The 17,667-nt window shown below is 44.8% G+C and overlaps 1 protein-coding gene across 1 annotated transcript in view; it reads right to left on the bottom strand.

Annotated features, from left to right (window-relative positions):
- LOC149829839 (kelch repeat-containing protein At3g27220-like) overlaps window positions 1–13,904 on the bottom strand; it is an 86,654-nt gene extending 72,750 nt beyond the window's left edge. Inside the window, exons 1-2 of the mRNA XM_090016113.1 lie at window positions 13,677–13,904; window positions 12,020–12,193 (exon numbers count right to left, since the gene is read on the bottom strand). Coding sequence (XP_089872239.1) covers window positions 12,020–12,193; window positions 13,677–13,877 — 375 coding nt within the window. The 5' untranslated portion in view covers window positions 13,878–13,904. The remainder of the gene's footprint in view (window positions 1–12,019; window positions 12,194–13,676) is intronic.
- Window positions 13,905–17,667: the final 3,763 nt, after the last annotated feature.

Genomic DNA, 17,667 nt, shown 5'->3' with positions numbered 1-17,667 from the left:
AGAACAACAGATTGTTCTCCTTTATCGTCCGCCTTTTCTTGCGAAAGGAATTCTGGAGGCGGTGGGACCGATCCATCCAAGTGACCAGAGAGGTCCTGACTCTTTATAAACGGAATAATCTGTCTTTTCCAAGTTAAGAAATTGCAGTTATTCAATTTTTCAGAAACTAGTTGACCAAGAAAACTTGAGGACAGGCATGATTGCGCGTGAGTAAATTCCATTTGATGAATATCCTAACTTCTTCAGATGAGGAAAGACAGAAGGCTACTAGCAGACAGTTCTCTTTAGAATCAACAAAAGATACAAAGTAGTAGAAAGGAAATCACAGATTGACAGTGATTAGCAGGTAGCAGGAAAACACATATTCAATGCAGGGAAAAACAGCAAGAAAAACAGCAGGAGGAAATCACAGATCAAGAGAGGTAGATTGACAATGATTAGCAGAAATTAACCACGGATAGAGAGATGATCGAATTTTCACAAAGGAAAGGGGGAACCTGATTTTATTAGACACAGATTTTGTTGGTAGAAACACACTGATGAAAGAACTAGAATCAGGCAGATTCAAGCTGGGTATTCACGGCTGATGAAAGAATCAGAATCAGGCAGATTCACGTTGGGGATTCACGGCTGATGAAAGTTCCAGAAACACACTGATGAAGGTTCCAGAATCACGCAGATTCACGGCTGGCACTCTGATGAAAGTTCCAGAATCACGCCGATTCACGGCTGGGTATTCACGCTGGGTATTCACGCTGGGTTCACGGCTGATGAAAGTTCCAGAAACACACTGATGAAGGTTCCAGAATCACGGCTGGGTATTCACGCTGGGTATTTGCGCTGGGTATTCACGGCTGGGTATTCACGCCCAGATTCACACAGATTCACGGCTGATGAAAAATCCACTCTGCTGACGCTGATGGGCTCACGCTGGGATTTGCTCACACAGATTTACGGCTGATGCAGATCCACGCTGGGTTTTCTTCACGCATATCCACGCCTTGGTTTCTTCACGCAGATCCACGCCTTGCTTTCTTCACGCAGATCCACGCCTTGCTCTGATACCATGAAAGAATGAAACCCTAATCGACAGTGAGAGAAGAGAAGAGAGGGAGAGAGAGATTCCAGATGAAGGAGGGTTCAGTCCATCGTGACTGCCCTCTCATTCTATTTAAAATAAAGTGTAAAACATTAGGGTACGAAAATACCCTTTTACAAAATGATAATTTACAATACATGAACTGGATCTGGACCTGATCCATTATATAAATGGATCGGGTCAGACATACACAATGAAGATAATAATGCCTTCTTTTCAGGCAGTCCCAGCCATGCTCCCCCCCCTAATTCGCCACTGTTTTGTCAGGCAGGGGCCGAGGCCCCTGCCATTCGTCGTTTCGTCAGGCAGGGGTCGAGGCCCTTGCCATTCCTTGTTTTGTCAGGTAGGTCCGAGGCCCCTGCCGTTGGCTGTTTTGTCAGGCAGGGGCTGAGGCCCCTGCCATTCGTTACTTTTGTCAGGCAGGGGCCGAGGCCCCTGTCATTTACTGTTTTGGCAGGTAGGGGCCGAGGCCCCTACCATTCGTTGTTCTGTCAGGCAGGGGCCGAGGGTCATTCGCTGTTTTGGCAGGCAGGGGCCGAGGCCCCTGTTGTTCGTCGTTTTGTTAGGCAGGGGTCTTGGGCCCCTACCGTTCAATTGTTTCCCGGTAAGCAGGGGCCTTGACCCCTACCACTCATCAGATTTCGTACAACAGGAGTCTCAACCCTTGCCACTCATGTTTTCCGCCGACATGGCAGGCCTTACCACTACCCTTATATTCTTTTTACAACTATGGCATAATAGCTTTCACATTCTTGCAGATTTACGCAACGAATCGCACTCTGGCTCCACGACCCGAGCCCTGTATCATCTACACTCGTAGTCGCACGCAGCTACACAACATCCCAAGGTAGGGGAAAGTCGCACGAGGATTTTGGATGAATGAAATAAAGTATAAGAGTTCTCAGATAGAATAGTTTATTTTACATACATGTAGAACAATATAACTTGTGATTACCTGTAAAGACCCTGAAAAAAAATTGCGTCTGACTCGTGTCAGACACGTGCCTGGCACGTGTCGGACACGAGTCAGGGTCTGCCCCCTGTGTCGGACCCGGATCCGGGCTGGATCCGAGCTCGAACCGACCCGCGCCCCGGCTTCTCGATTTCTCGAGAAGCCGGTGTCCTTAAAAGGACATAGTGTCTCGGGCGAGGGGCAAAACCCCTCGCCCCTTCTCTCTCATCTGCACCGCCCCCCTCACGCTGCCGCCTGCGATCAGCGACGCCGGCGAGCGTTCCCGTCAGGCCGCCTCCCCAACGATCGACGATCCTCCCTGCGGCCACCTCTTCGCCTCCGCTCTGAGTTCCGGCGACCCAGTGGCCCCCGAGCTTCGCTCCAGGTCTCCCCCTATCTGTTGTCGACTGCGTCAGCCACCGACCACCCTTCAGCTGCCAGCGACCTCGAGCATCGACGACTCGCCGTCAGCCACGGCCGCCGTCCTAGGTGCTGCAGCCGCCGGCGATCGTCGCCTCCCCCCTTGTTCTGCTCCCGTGAGGCCTCTTTCCCCCTTCAGTCGCCGACGTTTCGCAGTCGGCATCCTCAGCCGACGACGACCTGCGTTCCTCCCTTCAGTCGCCCAGCGCCGGCGATTCGCCACTCGTCTCCCCTCAGCATCTCCCCTCTGGGTGGTCTTCGGCAGCCGGCAGCGTCGGCCGCCCCTTCGCTGTCTCCCCTTTCTGTCGTCGGCGACTCGCAGCCAGCGTCCCCGGCGACCAGCGACTTCTCTCGTTGCCGTGGTCGTTCGAGGTATAACCCCTCTCTCTTCCTCTTTTGTTTTGGGTTGATCGACAGGGGGGCTGAGCCCCCTGTCGTCACCTCTTGTTGGCAGGGGGCTAAACCCCCCTGCCTCCCTTTGTTTTTGGTCGACAGGGGGCTGAGCCCCCTGTCGTTGGCCCTTCTTGGCAGGGGGCTCCGCCCACTGTGACTCCTTCCTGTTTGCTGTGGGTCGACAGGGGGGCTGAGCCCCTGTCGCTTGTTTTGGCAGGGGGTTACCCCCCTGCCTCTTTGTTGGTGGGTCGGCAGGGACCGAGTCCCTGCCACCACCTTGGGCTTTCGGGGAGTGTCGGCAGGGACCGATCGAGCCCTGTCACCCCCCCCCCCCCCCCCGTCTCTTCTCGCTTGATTGGGTTGGCAGGGGGCTCCGCTTCCCCCTGCCATTTGTTTTGTTGACAGGGGGTTCCTCTCCCCCTGTCCCTTTTTGGTGTTTGCCTGCAGGGGGCGAGGCACCCCCTGCATTTGTTTTCTGGCAGGGGGCGAGCCCCCCCTGCTCCCTTGTTGGTTCTCGGTAGGGGGAGGGCCCCCCCTGCCTTTGTGTTGCTTGTCGGCAGGGGGTTAGCCCCCCTGCCTTCAGTTATTTTCCTCTACAGGGGGCGGAGCCCCCCCTGCACTCTTTGTTGTTCCTTGGCAGGGGGTTCTATCCCCCTGCGTTGTGCCAGCAGGGGGCGGAGCCCCCCTTCTTTCTTGTTTTCGAACAGGGGCTTGCCCCCTGCATCTCTGTGTTTTCTGGCAAGGGGCTTTGCCCCCTTGCCTTGTTCTTGCTGCCGGCAGGGGGCTGCGCCCCTGTCTCGTGTTCTGACAGGGGGTGTTTCCCCCCCCCCCTGCCTTGTTGTGGCAGGTGTGGTAGGGAGCCTCTGCTCCCTCTCCTGCCTTTCTCTGTGCCTGGCAGACAGGGAGCTCCTGCTCCCTGTCTCTGCTGTTGTTGCCAAGTAGGGCTGAGGCCCCTGCCTCTGGCACCCCTGTCTGCAGGATGCAGAGTTTCTGTATCTGCCTCCTGCAGGCAGGGAGGCCTTGCTGCCTTGTTGCTTGTTTATATTCGGCATATGCTAACGATCTAAGCTCTCTAGGTTGAACGGCGGATCCGGCTCGCCCTCTGTGGCTCGAGCTCTTGTTTGCCTACGCTGCATGCGTACGAGGACCCGCAACCCCTTAAGGTAAGGGGATTCTTGCGTGAAATGACAATGAACTGATAAATGCTAAAATAAGAAAGATAACTAAAAAAGGACGATATATGTATACGTATAATGTATATACGTATGTCTTTACCTTCAAGGACGCGGTTTCGCGATCCTTGTCATCTTTACTTTCTTGCACTTTCCTTTCTGTCGCCGCCGCGCTATATGTGCCTAGGCTTTCTATTTCTGCCTTTACATTCCATGTCTTTTAACTCAAGGACGCGGTTTCGTGATCCTTGTCCTCTTTACTTTCTCGTACTTTACTTTCTTGCTGCCCCGCGCTTTGCGCCCTGACATTTACTTATGTTTGCCTTATTCTCCAGGATGCCTGGTCCTCCTTTATGTTCATGCACTTTACCTTCTTGCATTTACTTGTTGCCCCACGCTTTATGCGCCATGGCCTTTGCTTCTCGCTTTACTTTCTTGTACTGTCGTGCTTGCTCTTGCACTTGCCTTTTTCTTGTGTTTGTCCTTACCTTGCAATTGTCTTGCTGATGCATGTATTCTTATTTCTGTCGTATGCTTTCTTTCTTGCTTACGCTTATCGATCTATCGAGGTGCAACCCTATGCCTCGTGAGTCGTCCTTTACACTTGCGTGGTCAGTATAGGGTCTCCTACCTCACGAGTCGCTTGCGTAGTTGCCTGCTTGTGCGTTACGATGATCGAGGTATGATCTCATACCTCGTGTGGAGCTTTAGCGTTCTACCCTCGCGGTGCGGCCTCGCCCACCGAGTCTTGTCCCTCGTTTTTGCCTTTGTATTAGTATGTGCACGAGTTTGCCTCTTGTCAGCTTGCACTCCCTGAGTGCAACTTCGAGTGGATAGTGTATATCGTCTCACTTGGCTTACAAGCCACGACACACACGTATGCACTTCAGTTCTCAAAAGACATCGTCTTAGGTGCAAATCTATTTTTAAGATGTATAGCTTGTAAAACAGAGGTAGCGGTCGGACCTCCCAAATTGATGTATTTGGGATAGATGTGTTACAACCTTAGTTTGCCTATTCGATACGACTTAGATAACCTTATTTAGGATCCTGTGCACGAATAGGGGCGGGGATCCTAGCGAGGTACTTGCGCCATCACTAGATCGGCGTTACCTCATCTTTGATACGAGACCTAGCTTCTAGGCTTTCTGGTTCAACCAAGATTATAGTGTCTTCCTTTGTGAAGGTATTGTTGGATCTCTTACGAAGGATCCATGTTCCTCCTCTTGTAGTTGTACCCTTAGTCACATACGATATGTTTGGGCTACGAGAGTAGAACGAGAGGTCTACAGTAACCTCTAAGCGTGTATTGACACATTAAGCTAATCCTGTTATGTTGCTTTCGCCTAATAGGCGGGTTGCTCGCAATTGTCTAAAGGACCCGAGCACGATCAGTTAGAACTGGAATGAGTTCACTGTGGGTTTCTATAAAGTAGAAGCTTTGGGATTCCCTGCGAGAGATCCATACCCCTCTCATCGTGGTTGTACTTTTGAACAGGTATGTTGCGTACTACGATGAGTAGGATGAGAGGTCTATGTCTGCCTCGAACATGCAATGGCATGTGTTTGAGATCACAAGAGTGATGTTCCTACCCTCACTAGGGATTGACCCCTTTCAGCGTGATTATGCATTTGAATAGTTACGATGTGTACTGCGGTGAGTAGGATGTGAATTGTTTGGTTGCCTTGAACGCACAATGGCGCGTATAACACATCTAAATAATAATCATGCGCCTTCATAGGCAAGATGCTCGATTGGGTTGAAAGACCAGAGCATGAGAATGGGACAGCGGTTAAGAAACCCTCCGTCGTGCTCATTCGGGACGGTTCATCAAGAGAGAGGATGGATGGTACAAAACTCCGATGGACAGTCATATATGGCAATCTCGGGCAAAGATCCGACCTTCCCCAGTCATCGGAGGTTAGGGGAAATCCTTCGGACCACTTCTGCAGAAGTACGGATGCGCATCCATTGGGCCTTTGTTTGCCTTTGGGGATTTACTCTCTTGGTCACAGACCGTCCCCTTAGGAAGCGGACTCAGTCAATCATTCGGGGTATAATAAAATACATAGCATAATGGACCCCCGAATCGATCTCGGTTGTTTCTACGTTTTGCCTTGTGCGTACCCACAACGGCCTGCTCAGTAATGAGACAAGATATGACTTATATACATGATCGTGAGATACGCATGTTGTGACGTGCTTTGCTTGTTTGCTTGTTAGCTCGGTAGTTTGGTATGCTATTCGTTGAGCTAGGTACGGCCGTCGAGGCGTTACCCTTGTTGGTTAAACTGCTTACGCAGTTCCTTGCTTGGTAATAACTAGCTTCTCATACTAGTTGATTGCTTATCTTGTATTGCTTATGAATTGCTTGTGATACAATAGCTTGTGCCTCACAATTAATGTAATCACTTGTCGATGAACTGAGTCATCCTATGGTACTTGTATGTATTACGAGTGTTGTTATGAATACCTGTCTTATGAAATTGCTTTGCTTGGCTGGTGGATAGAATTAGTTACTCTTCACCTATTATATTTGTGAGATTGCTATAGTTGTCTGTTCAGCACTCTGATCCTTCCTGCTCTTTTACGTAGCTGTCTGCTTTACTAGAGCTTTGCTTACTCCACAGCACATTTGGTTAGATCTGCTAGTCTTGCTTGTTCCTGCTTAAGCTAGCGTTTATCTTACTTATTGCAGCTTCTGCTCTTTCTTGTCCTTTGCACCCCTACTAGTCTGTTGTGTGACTGACCCATTTTCATGGGCAGGTGGTGAACAGGTTGAGACAGCTTGCGATGGCATGATGATGCGATGCATTCAAGGCAATACCCTTTCCTGACGTTGCGCTCCTGGGGATACTTTTGATAGATGTGGTATAAGGTTTCCTTGAAAGCATTTATTTTGATTATAACTCTACATTTCTAAAACTGTATTACCAAAATGTGGTTCTTCTTTTCATTTCAATAAAATATATATTTGAACTACAAATCGGTTTGTAAGGGGGAATCTGCTTTTGGTTGTAATGTGCTCAAGGTCGAGGGACTTGTTGTTTTGATCCTGAGCTTCCGCTGAACTTCTGTTTTAAACTCTGATAAATGATTGATTTCAAAGCTTTCAACCTTTTTCATAAAAGGTTTCAAGTCCACGATTTTGGAGCGATGTTTGTGTTTTTTTGTTCCTACTCTTCAAAAATTACATGCTTGATGTATACTGTATGGGTAGGCTCACTTCTACAGAAATTCTTATTACTGTGTTTCTGTATTGCTCACTGTTGTGATTGTACTGCAGATGCCTTGTTTGTTATTGCATGATGAATCTTGTTGCCGCCCTCGGGCAAGCCTCGTGGGGTGTGCAGGTGCACGTACCATATGTTGTACCTTTCAAAAAGGTACGAAATTTGGGTACATGCATCAAATCTCTTGAAGAGGATCTTCTTAGTGCAAGGCTAGACTTCTCGAGCACGATATCTTGTTTTAAAAATGAATATTTCATCTGTGTGTTGCTAGAGGCAACTAAAAGTACCCCGAGTCGGTTACTCGAAGGAAATGATGAGATCCACAGCGATCCAAAGACTTGTCTAAAAATTCTTGTTTTGTAGTGTTTGAGCATACCAAGTATATTACTGATTCTATAAAATACTGTGATGGGTTATCCTTCGAGAAACCCATAAGTGGCTATCGTAACCGGACCTTGAGACAGGTACGGTATATACATTACGATAAGAAGTATGAGAAGTCATTGAGTACCTCAAAGTGTGCAATAAGCACTTTATTGAAACAAGTGAAATAATGATGTCGGCCTCCACAAGCCAAATGCTTAAAGAGCAATGCATGTCATGTGGAAACTAAAGGAATTGCAAGACATTAAATGTTTGCCTTCTCATCGTAAGTCATACCTTCAGGCAGGTACGACCGTACTTTTAGACAAGTATGTCACGTTGGTGTTACGATGTTTGGACGATGAGGTTATAGCAACCTCGAAGCGTGCATATAGCATAAATGCTGAGATCACATAAATGGTGACAACTCACCTTAACAGGCAAGATGCTCGAGTAGGTCTAACAGACCAGAGCATGTAGAATGGGGCGGCGGTTAAGAAACCTTTGTCGTACCCATTCGACCTTTACGGTTCATCAATGGAGAGGATGTGAACACAAGTTACCAAATTCTGGGTACATTAGCAGTAAAATCATCATTTTACATGAAACAACTACTCAAAGAAAGTGAGGAAACAAAATAATAGATTATTAATAAAATTTGTAGTTTATTACAAAATGAGCATTTTCCCATTATCCAATAACCAAAAGAAAAACTCAAAACTCAGATCCAAGGCGCCAGTAGAAAGAAGGACAATCTCGAACCATGTTGCATCGTGCCATCGGCCGCCTGTGAAGTCCTACTCATCACCTGCCCATGAAATGGGTCAGTTTCATAACAAACTAGTAGGTGCAACATATGCAAAGATCTATTGTCTTGAAACATATATAACAACATTTCAAGTAGTATAAATATCAATCATCTACAACTTATTATGAAAGGGATATTCTTTAAGTTCTGATATTAACTAGCCTGTGGGTACGCACAGACACGAAACGTAGAAACAGCCGAGACCGATCCGGGGGTTTATTATGACAGGTGTTTTTCATTACCTCGGATGACTGACTGAGTCCGCTCCTAAGGGGACGGTTAGTGACCAAGAGAGTAAATCCCCAAAGGCATTCGTGGCCCATGGATGCATCCAACTTTCTGCAGAAGTGTCTGGGAGTTACTACCTAGGATAATTTATGGTAATCCCAATTCCCCTAACTCCGATGACTAGGGAAGCTGAGTCTTTTGCCCGTAGGGTGGTTGTTAACAACCTGTCCATCGAAGTTTTTGTACCATCCATTCTCTCCCTTGATGAACCGTAAAGGTCGAATGGGTACAAAGGAGGTTTCTTAACCACCGCCCCATTCTACATGCTCTGGTCTGTTAGACTCACTCGAGCATCTTGCCTGTGAAGGCGAGTTGTCACCATTTATGTGATCTCAGCATTTGTGCTATATGCACGCTTCGAGGTTGCCACAACCTCATCGTCCAAACATCATAACACCAACATGACGTACTTGTCTAAAAGTACAATCGTACCTACCTGAAGGTATGAGTTACGATGAGAGGGCAAACATTTAATATCTTGCAATTCCTTTAGTTCCGACATGACAGGCATTGCTCTTTAAGCATTTGGCTTGTGGAGGCCGACATCATTATTTTATTTATTTCAATAAAGTGCTTATTGCACACTTCGAGGTACTCAATGACCTCTCATACTTCTTATCGTAATGTATATATCGTACTTGTCTCAAGGTCCGGTTACGATAGCCACTTATGGGTTTCTCGAAGGATAACCCATCACAGTAGTTTATAGAATCAGTAATATACTTGGTATGCTAAAACACTACAAAACAGGAATTTTCAGACAAGTCTTTGAATCGCTGTGGATCTCGTCATTTCCTCCGAGTAACCGACTCGGGGTACTTTTAGTTGCCTCTAGCAACACACAGATGAAATATTCATTTTTAAAACAAGCTATCATGCTCGAGAAGTCGAGCCTTGCACTAAGAAGATCCTCTTCAAGAGATCTTATGTATGTACCCAAATTTCGTACCTTTTCGAAAGATACAAAATATGGCACGTGCAGCTGCACACCCCACGAGGCTTGCCCGAGGGAGGCAACAAGATTCATCATGCAATAACAAACAAGGCATCTATAGTACAATCACAACAGTGAGCAAGTACAGAAACACAGTAATAAAAATTTCTGTAGAAATGAGCCTACCCATACAATATACATCAAGCACCTAAATTTTGAAGAGTAGGAACAGGAAAACACAAATAGGTAATCACAAGTTATATTGTTCTACATGTATGCAAAATAAGCTATTCTATCTCAGAACTCTTATACTTTATTTCATTCATCCAAAATCCTCATGCGACTTTCTCCTACCTCGGGATGTTGTGTAGCTACATGCGCCTACGAGTGTAGATGATACGGGGCTCGGGCCACGGAGCCAGAGCGCGATTCGTTGCGTAAATCTGCAAGAGTGTGAAAGCTATTATGCAATAGTTGTAAAAGAACAAAAAAACAATGGTAAGGCCTACCATGTCGGCGGAAAACATGAGCGGCAAGGGTTGAGACTCCTATCGTACGGAATTTGATGAGTGGTAGGGGTCAAGGCCCCTGCTTACCAAGAAAGAATTGAACGGCAGGGGCCCAAGACCCTTGCCTGACAAAACGGCGAACAACAGGGGCCTTGGCCCCTGCCTGCCAGAACAGCGAACGACAGGGGCCTCGGCCCCTGCCTGACAGAACAACGAATGGCAAGGGCCTCGGCCCCTGCCTGACAAAACAGCCAACGGCAGGGGCCTCAGCCCCTGCCTGACAAAAGCAACGAATGGTAGGAGCCTCGGCCCTTGCCTGACAAAACAACGAATGGCAGGGGCCTCGGCCCCAGCCTGACAAAACAACAAACGGCAGAGGCCTCGGCCCCTGCCTGACAAAACAAGGAATGGCAGGGGCCTGGGCCCCTGCCTAATGAAACGACGAATGGCGGGGGCCTCAGCCCCTGCCTGGCAAAACAACGGCCGGGGGGGGGGGGGGGGGGGGGCGTCGGTCCCCTGCCACCCTTCACATAGGCACAGAGGGAGCGGGAGGGCGCGGTAGGGGTCGCCAACTTCCTGTCGTCCTCCCAGCGAGACAACAGAGGAAGAGGAGAGAGAGAGGGCGCGACAGGGCCGTGGGCCTCCTGACGAGCCAACGGCGAGAGAGCCAACAAAGAAAAAAAAAAAGGGGGGAGCAGGGGAAGGCACGCCAGTGGTTGTCGGCCCTTCGACAGCCCAAAAGAGGAAGACAAAGAAGGAGAAGAAATCAAAGAAGATAGAGAGAAGAGAGGAAGGGCATACCTTCGAGGTCGTCGACGATGGTGGCGGCGCCGACGTCGATCAGACCAGAGGGAGGAGGCGTCGGGGTTTGCGAGAAGGGGGCGCCGGCGCAAGGAGAGCGAGGAGGAGGAGAGAAGAGAGGCGCGTCCACCCTCCCCTCCTACGATGCTCTTAAAGAGCTCGGGGGGGATCTTCGGGGAAACCCTCAAGGCTTTCCCTTATCCGGTCAAGGGGGTGGAGTGGCACTGGCGGGGTGCGGCGCACAGGAGAGAGGGGTTTTCTGAAAAAACCTTTCTCCTGCATCGGGTTTTATAACTCTAACGGGCCCGGGTCGGGTCCGGCCCCGACCCGGGTCCGGCCCCGACCCGGGTCCGAAAACCTTTTTTTTTTAACGCGGGTTTTACAGTTATCCCTTAATACCTAAGAAATATCTGCATGATTCTCTCTCATGAACATGTGGCCATTCAAGTGAGGGATCATAGAAGTGGTGGAGAATAGGAAGAAGCTTCTTACTTAATTCAAATAGCCAAAAAAGGAATTTGGTTGTTAGAAACATTAAAAAGGGATGTTGGGGGGTAATTAAGTCCCCAATAATATGTCAAATACAAGGTAAGTTTTTTCCTGTATATTTCTTAGTTCAAGCTCCATTAGCATATGTGTTTCACCATATAGAAACATAAATAGTCATCGATTTGAAAGATTGGAAAGAGAAACCCATACAGTTGTTGCCTCATCATGCTGATAATGATGATTTTAGCATTTATTGATAATGGATTGAAGAGAACTTAATCTCCCAACTTGAAAATGAAAAAAAAAAGTGTTGAATTACATTTATATTCTTCAGCAACTAACCAAGAATATAAGAGAATCAACAAAATATAGAAGTACTTATATAGACTAGTAAATTGTTAACATCTTAGAACGTAACATCTGATATGCTAAGCACTAACATGCATTGGAGCTCTTTCTTTGTTCATTAAGTGTAGACCTACACCACATAAATCACAGACAGCACTAATCTATTACAGAATCAGACTGTATATCTGAAAACACAATAGAAAACTCACATGATCAATGGTACCATATCCAGAAAACACATATAAAAGATTGCCCAGCTGTTTAGCAGAACCATCTAAACGAGGCACAGGTGCTTCTGCCATCTCCTCCCATTCTAACTCTGGTGCAGGTAGATCAGCAAAGGTTGCATTCAACACTAGTTTCTCAACATTAGGAGTTGTTTTCTGGAGAAAAACAAAAGAATCAATAATCAATCTCCCATTTGGCATAACAAACCAAGTTAGCTCAAACATATTAGCATGCTATTTGGATTTGTAGAAGTCAATAATTAAGCCTGAAAGCATGCAAGTATCATAACTTTTCGATTGTTTGTCTGATATTTGGAAAAGCATCATATATGTCAATGATGAACCATTTTAAAAGCCAGACAAATCTGCAACTGGTTAGAAAAAGTTGAAAATGTGAATAGACATCATAAGGACATCAATGAAGTTATCTACCAAAATAAATGTGAAGCATTCAGAATGCTCAAGTTTGAAACATGATATAGAAGGGGAACATACTCTATAAACTTGTTAGGACATACAAAACAAATAAGCATAGTCCTTTGACCAATACATCGCACATATATACATATATAGACACATACTTTTGTGCAGTTGTCTGCATGTAAGATTTAGAGATGCTAGTCCCTCTGAATTCAGGCCACTGTTTAGCATGCCTACATTTTGCTTTCCCGTTCATGGGAATAATAACAAAAAGTGCATTCGTTCATTTGAGCATCATTAAGTGGCAAATTACAAATCGGATCTCACATCTGATGATGCTGAATCTTCATTTTTCATTGACTTACCCAAAAAAGGAAAAAAAATGCTCAGTACAGCGCCCCCCCACCCTCTCCAACAAAAAAACAAAGTTAGCCACCTAATGTTTTAGCTTTTTCCATTTATCTGGGAACGTTAACAGAGTAGAGCATCTGGTTATCATGTTTTTCAAGAGAGGCTAGGCTGCCTGAAATTCAAGGTCCTTTTTCTTGAATTGGCCTTTCAATATTGAGCTACACAAAAGCAGAAAAGCACATGTTTTTGGATAAGCAAGCTAGGATTAGGCAGATCTCTACCAGATTAGAAAACCAATGTAAAAGATTTATTAAACATCATAAGTACATTCAAAAGTGGAGACTAGTCAGGAGGTTTATCTTACTCTATTTATCCAGAATAGATAATCATAGCGACAAAAGGCAAAGAAATATTGAAGCAGATAGTAGGTAATCTTGGTATTGCACGCCGCAATTGATCCAAAATTTAAAAATCTTTCAACAATTGAGAATCTATTGCTTTCTCCAAAGATTCATGCTGTATAACTAATACTCCTAGATACAAATTTCCAGATACAGCAACAAATACAAAGAGAAACACGCTTCAAATACTAAAATCTCTCTAAATATCAAACAATCCGCAATGAACTCATTCAGAAAAAGCCGCAAAAAAAAGACAAATTCTGCTACCGACAAAGAAACGAAACACCAGAGCAACCAAATCGAAACCAACAAGTCACTTCCATTTTCAAATCCATCAAAAAACCGCAGACATCCTCCTGAACACGAATCCACGTCCACAAATTCCAAAGAAAGAGGGCAAAAGAGTGAGAGAATAAAGGTGGGTGGGAAGATATCATGGGGGGCAATGCAGGCCGAATTCGACTCACCATCTTGGTCTTCTCGAGGGAGACGACCCGCGTCGCCGGATTAGCGACGGAAGGCAAGTAGGAAGCGAGGGAGGAGGAGGAAGAGGAGGCCCAGAGGAGGTTGAAGAGGAGAGCGGCAGCGAGCAGAGCGAAGCAGGAGCCGAGGACGATGTACCTCAGCAACGGGGGCTTGCCGTTGCCCATTCCCCTTCCTCTTAACATCCTGAGGGATTCGATAGATCTGTGATCTCTACGGAATCGATCTGGTGGGGGGAGGGAGGATAACAAGTAATGGCGCGGTGTGTATGTGTGTGAGAGTGCGTGCGTGCGCGCGCGCCCTTTTACCAAAAACGGGACAATGATTGATATCGAGAAAATCGAGGACAGACCTTTTCTTAAAAGGGAAAATTTTCATTTAGCAACAGTTTGTCCGTAATTTCGAAAATGGACCTGAATTTTATGAGATGGACCTCTAGTTTTTCTGAAAAATTTCGAACAGGGCCTTAACCTGACGGTCTCCACATTAGAAAATTTAAAAACGCCTAGTTTACATGTCAGGATCAGGTCCATATGACATCACATCACTGAGATGAACGACACCTGTGAATCCACCAAACGAAGGTTGTCTTGCAACACTATTTGTGGGGCCCATCCACATAGAGTCCTTTCATTTTATGGGTTCTTCATGGGTGCCGTCCATCTCAATTATGACAACATCCAAGCTTTCCTCGACTGTTTTCCGTCCCAGGAACCTTGGACATGGGTGGGTGTTGCGTGTTCTCCCCGGCAATGTTTGTTACAGTGCATGTTCGGGGTCCAAATGAGCACTATGTATATAAGTACGTGGGACTCGTATTTCTGTGTGTATTGGCATCACTTAGCATCGGAGTCTGGTGCAGTTGCAAAGACTTAAGTACCCTTTCCAAACAACGGTTCGAAAAAATAACAAAAATATTCATTCAAAAAAAAAACGATAGTTCAAAAAAAAGACAAAAATATCTTCTATTAAAAAAGTTGAGGATGATGTTAACTCTTCAAAGTCCAAACGTTCTGTTTTCGCCATAAGCAGTAAACTTTTGCACCATCTGCTGTAACAGGAGCTCCTTTTGATGACACACCCTTTACCGTCGTCTGTTGCCGCCAGAGCAGCCTTTGTCGTCGTCTCGAGTCCAGGTTCCCGCCTTGATTTTTAGCTTGTGTTACAACACATTGCCGCCTTCTCGTTCCTGCCTTGTCTTACAAAACATTTCCGGGTTCACGATTGACTGGTTCAATTATTGGTGGGTGTCATAGGGGCATTTATTGGCCATCTCTTTTTACAGTCTTCTCTTCTTTTTTGTTGTTGTTCTACAGTATGGAAGAAAGCAATGACACACAAACATTTCAACAAGTGCCATTAAGGTGTCGTGAGTACCTTTCCATGTCATCATGTTATTGTTGAAGAACGTATGTCATCGTAAGTGTCATTAAAGTGTTGTTTTGTTATTGTAGGTGGATCTTGTCCTTTCGACGATTGGAAAATGAAAGATATTTGTAAGACACTAGGACCTGTTGACAAGAATGTTTATTTACAGATGCGAGGAAGGGCCTCTACCCCATCCGGTATCGTCCATTCACTCAGTATATGTATATCAATTTGTAAGATATTATGTGTTTTGTAGTGTCGATTTGTAAGCTATTATGCTGAATTTTCGTATCGATTTATAATATATTTTGCGATATGTATATTGATTTGTAAGATATTATGTGTTTTGTAGTGTTGATTTGTAAGCTATTATGCTGAATCGTCGTATCGATTTGTAATATATTATGCGATATGTATATCGATTTGTAAGATATGTGTTTTCTAGTATCAATTTGTAAGATATTTGTAGAAAGAATTTTAAAACGTTTATGCGGAAATACATTGTTGCGTGCTTGCGGTGGCGATTTTCGTATTCAAATCGCTGCTCATTTAGCGATTTCTATTGAAATCGCTTCACAACATCGTAGATATAATTAAATCGTTGTCACGTGAATCGCTATCGTCAATGCACATATATGATAAATCGTTTCTTTTATTGACACGGTAAGTAACAACTCGATGCATAGTATATGCAAATAAGAAATCGTTGTTGCTTTTATACTATGATTCATTCAATCGTTTCTTTGACTTGCTTAACCTTATTGGTATCCATTTAACGCAAAATGATATCTTGCTTATGACAGTGGTGAGCTTATCACCTGGTTGCAATGAAGATGATCTATCTCAATCATTGGAAAGTTATGGAGAAGTGAACATGTGCACTAATGATGCACATGATAAGAAGGGTGCAGACATTGAATTCACTCTTGACTTGAATGTTTCATCAGAAGAAATGCAATTCGATAATGAGGTAGACGATCATGACAATACACTTGATAAAGGTGCAGGGCACTGAGAATGAATATGATAATACACTTGACTCTGTTTTCGTAGAAGAAATGTAGTTTAATAATGAGAAAGATGCATATAAATTTTACAAAGATTATGCCTTAAAACTTGGCTTCAGTGTTAGAAGGTATTTTTGGTCAAAAAATGCATAGGGTATCGTGGTGAGAAAGACATATATTATAACACCCCAAATATTTAACTCGAAAATTTTAGAGTTTTTTTTTCTAAAACCACAGCGAAAATATTTTATTTATCTCTCAATCAAATAATTTGGGCAGGTTACAAGTGATAACACAAACTTAATAACATTAGGCAAATTAAAATCTTGCCTTGAAATTTTATAAGTCATAAATGACAAATTTAATGAATTTATTACAGTCAGAGTTCCTCAGGACATCCAAAGAAGATATGGTCTCATGGCCCGTCCGCACGACGACTGCAATCGCCTATCTTTATTTGTTTCCTGAAAAATATTAATTCAGAAGGGGTCAGATTATCCCGTCTGAGTAAGAAGCATAACATCTATATGAATATGCTGAGTGTCATGTGTACAAGTATATGTGCAACACATGGATATAAGAAATGATAAACATTTAAACAAGTTCTGAATATACAATTCACTAAATTCAAGTATTTCATGATTCACTACATAAAGGAAAGACATCCATGAATAACATATCATATGAATGAATCATATTTAGATTATCACATTTGAATGTAAAGGAATGCATTGCTAAGTTATGCATCATATGAGTGAACCACAAACCTATTATAACAAATGCAACATCAAGCATTGTGTATATACTTGAAGACTTTAAAAAGTGTACTGACTTTATGTTTCTCTTGTTAATTATTCTGTGGGTACGCACAAGCATTTGACATCGTAGCGGACTGAGACCACGCGGGTGTTTGTTATGCCTTTTTCAATTAATACCCCGTATGACTAGCCATACGGAGGTCCAAAGGGGACGGTCCGTGATCGAGAGAGTAATCTCCAATGGCTAGAACTAAAATTATGATGCACCCTGTAACTTCTGTAGAAGACTTGGATCTACTACCTAGAATGCATTGGTAGTCCTGGCCCCCTAACTCCGAGAACTGGAGATCGGGTGAGACGCCTAGTTCTCACAAAAACATAATAGTCCCACGAAGTTTGTACCATCTACCCTCTCCAAGGTAGACTATAGGTCCGATAACATACACCATCTTTCAGGTGTACCCAGAGCCCTGGAAAACCAGTAACATATATCATTTTCAGGTATACCCAGTATCCCGAAAAATCGATAACATATACCATTTTTCAGGTATACCCAGAATCCCACAGTTTGGTGATGTGTGCATATTTTTCATTCTTGTTTGTTTCTGGGTGCAAGTTATTGCACCACAAGGGATTTCCAAAATCCCAACCCACACTCGGGGTAATCTCAGTGTATGCACATTACTCGTCAAATGCCCAATAGGCACTGACCATAATTTTTCAGAATTTTGGCTTAACTCTGAGCCGAGTACTTTTACTTACAACATTTTAAAGTTTTATTTCTGAGCTCGGGTGTACCTTTTGTACCTTACTGACCATGCACTCATACGGCATGTCTCAAG

The sequence above is a fragment of the Nuphar pumila genome, chromosome 8, assembly GCF_984573655.1.
Source record: "Nuphar pumila chromosome 8, dmNupPumi1.hap1.1, whole genome shotgun sequence".
Taxonomy (NCBI): domain Eukaryota; kingdom Viridiplantae; phylum Streptophyta; class Magnoliopsida; order Nymphaeales; family Nymphaeaceae; genus Nuphar; species Nuphar pumila.
Note: the sequence above shows the minus strand (reverse complement) of the source record. Positions and strands in the feature narration are given on the sequence as shown.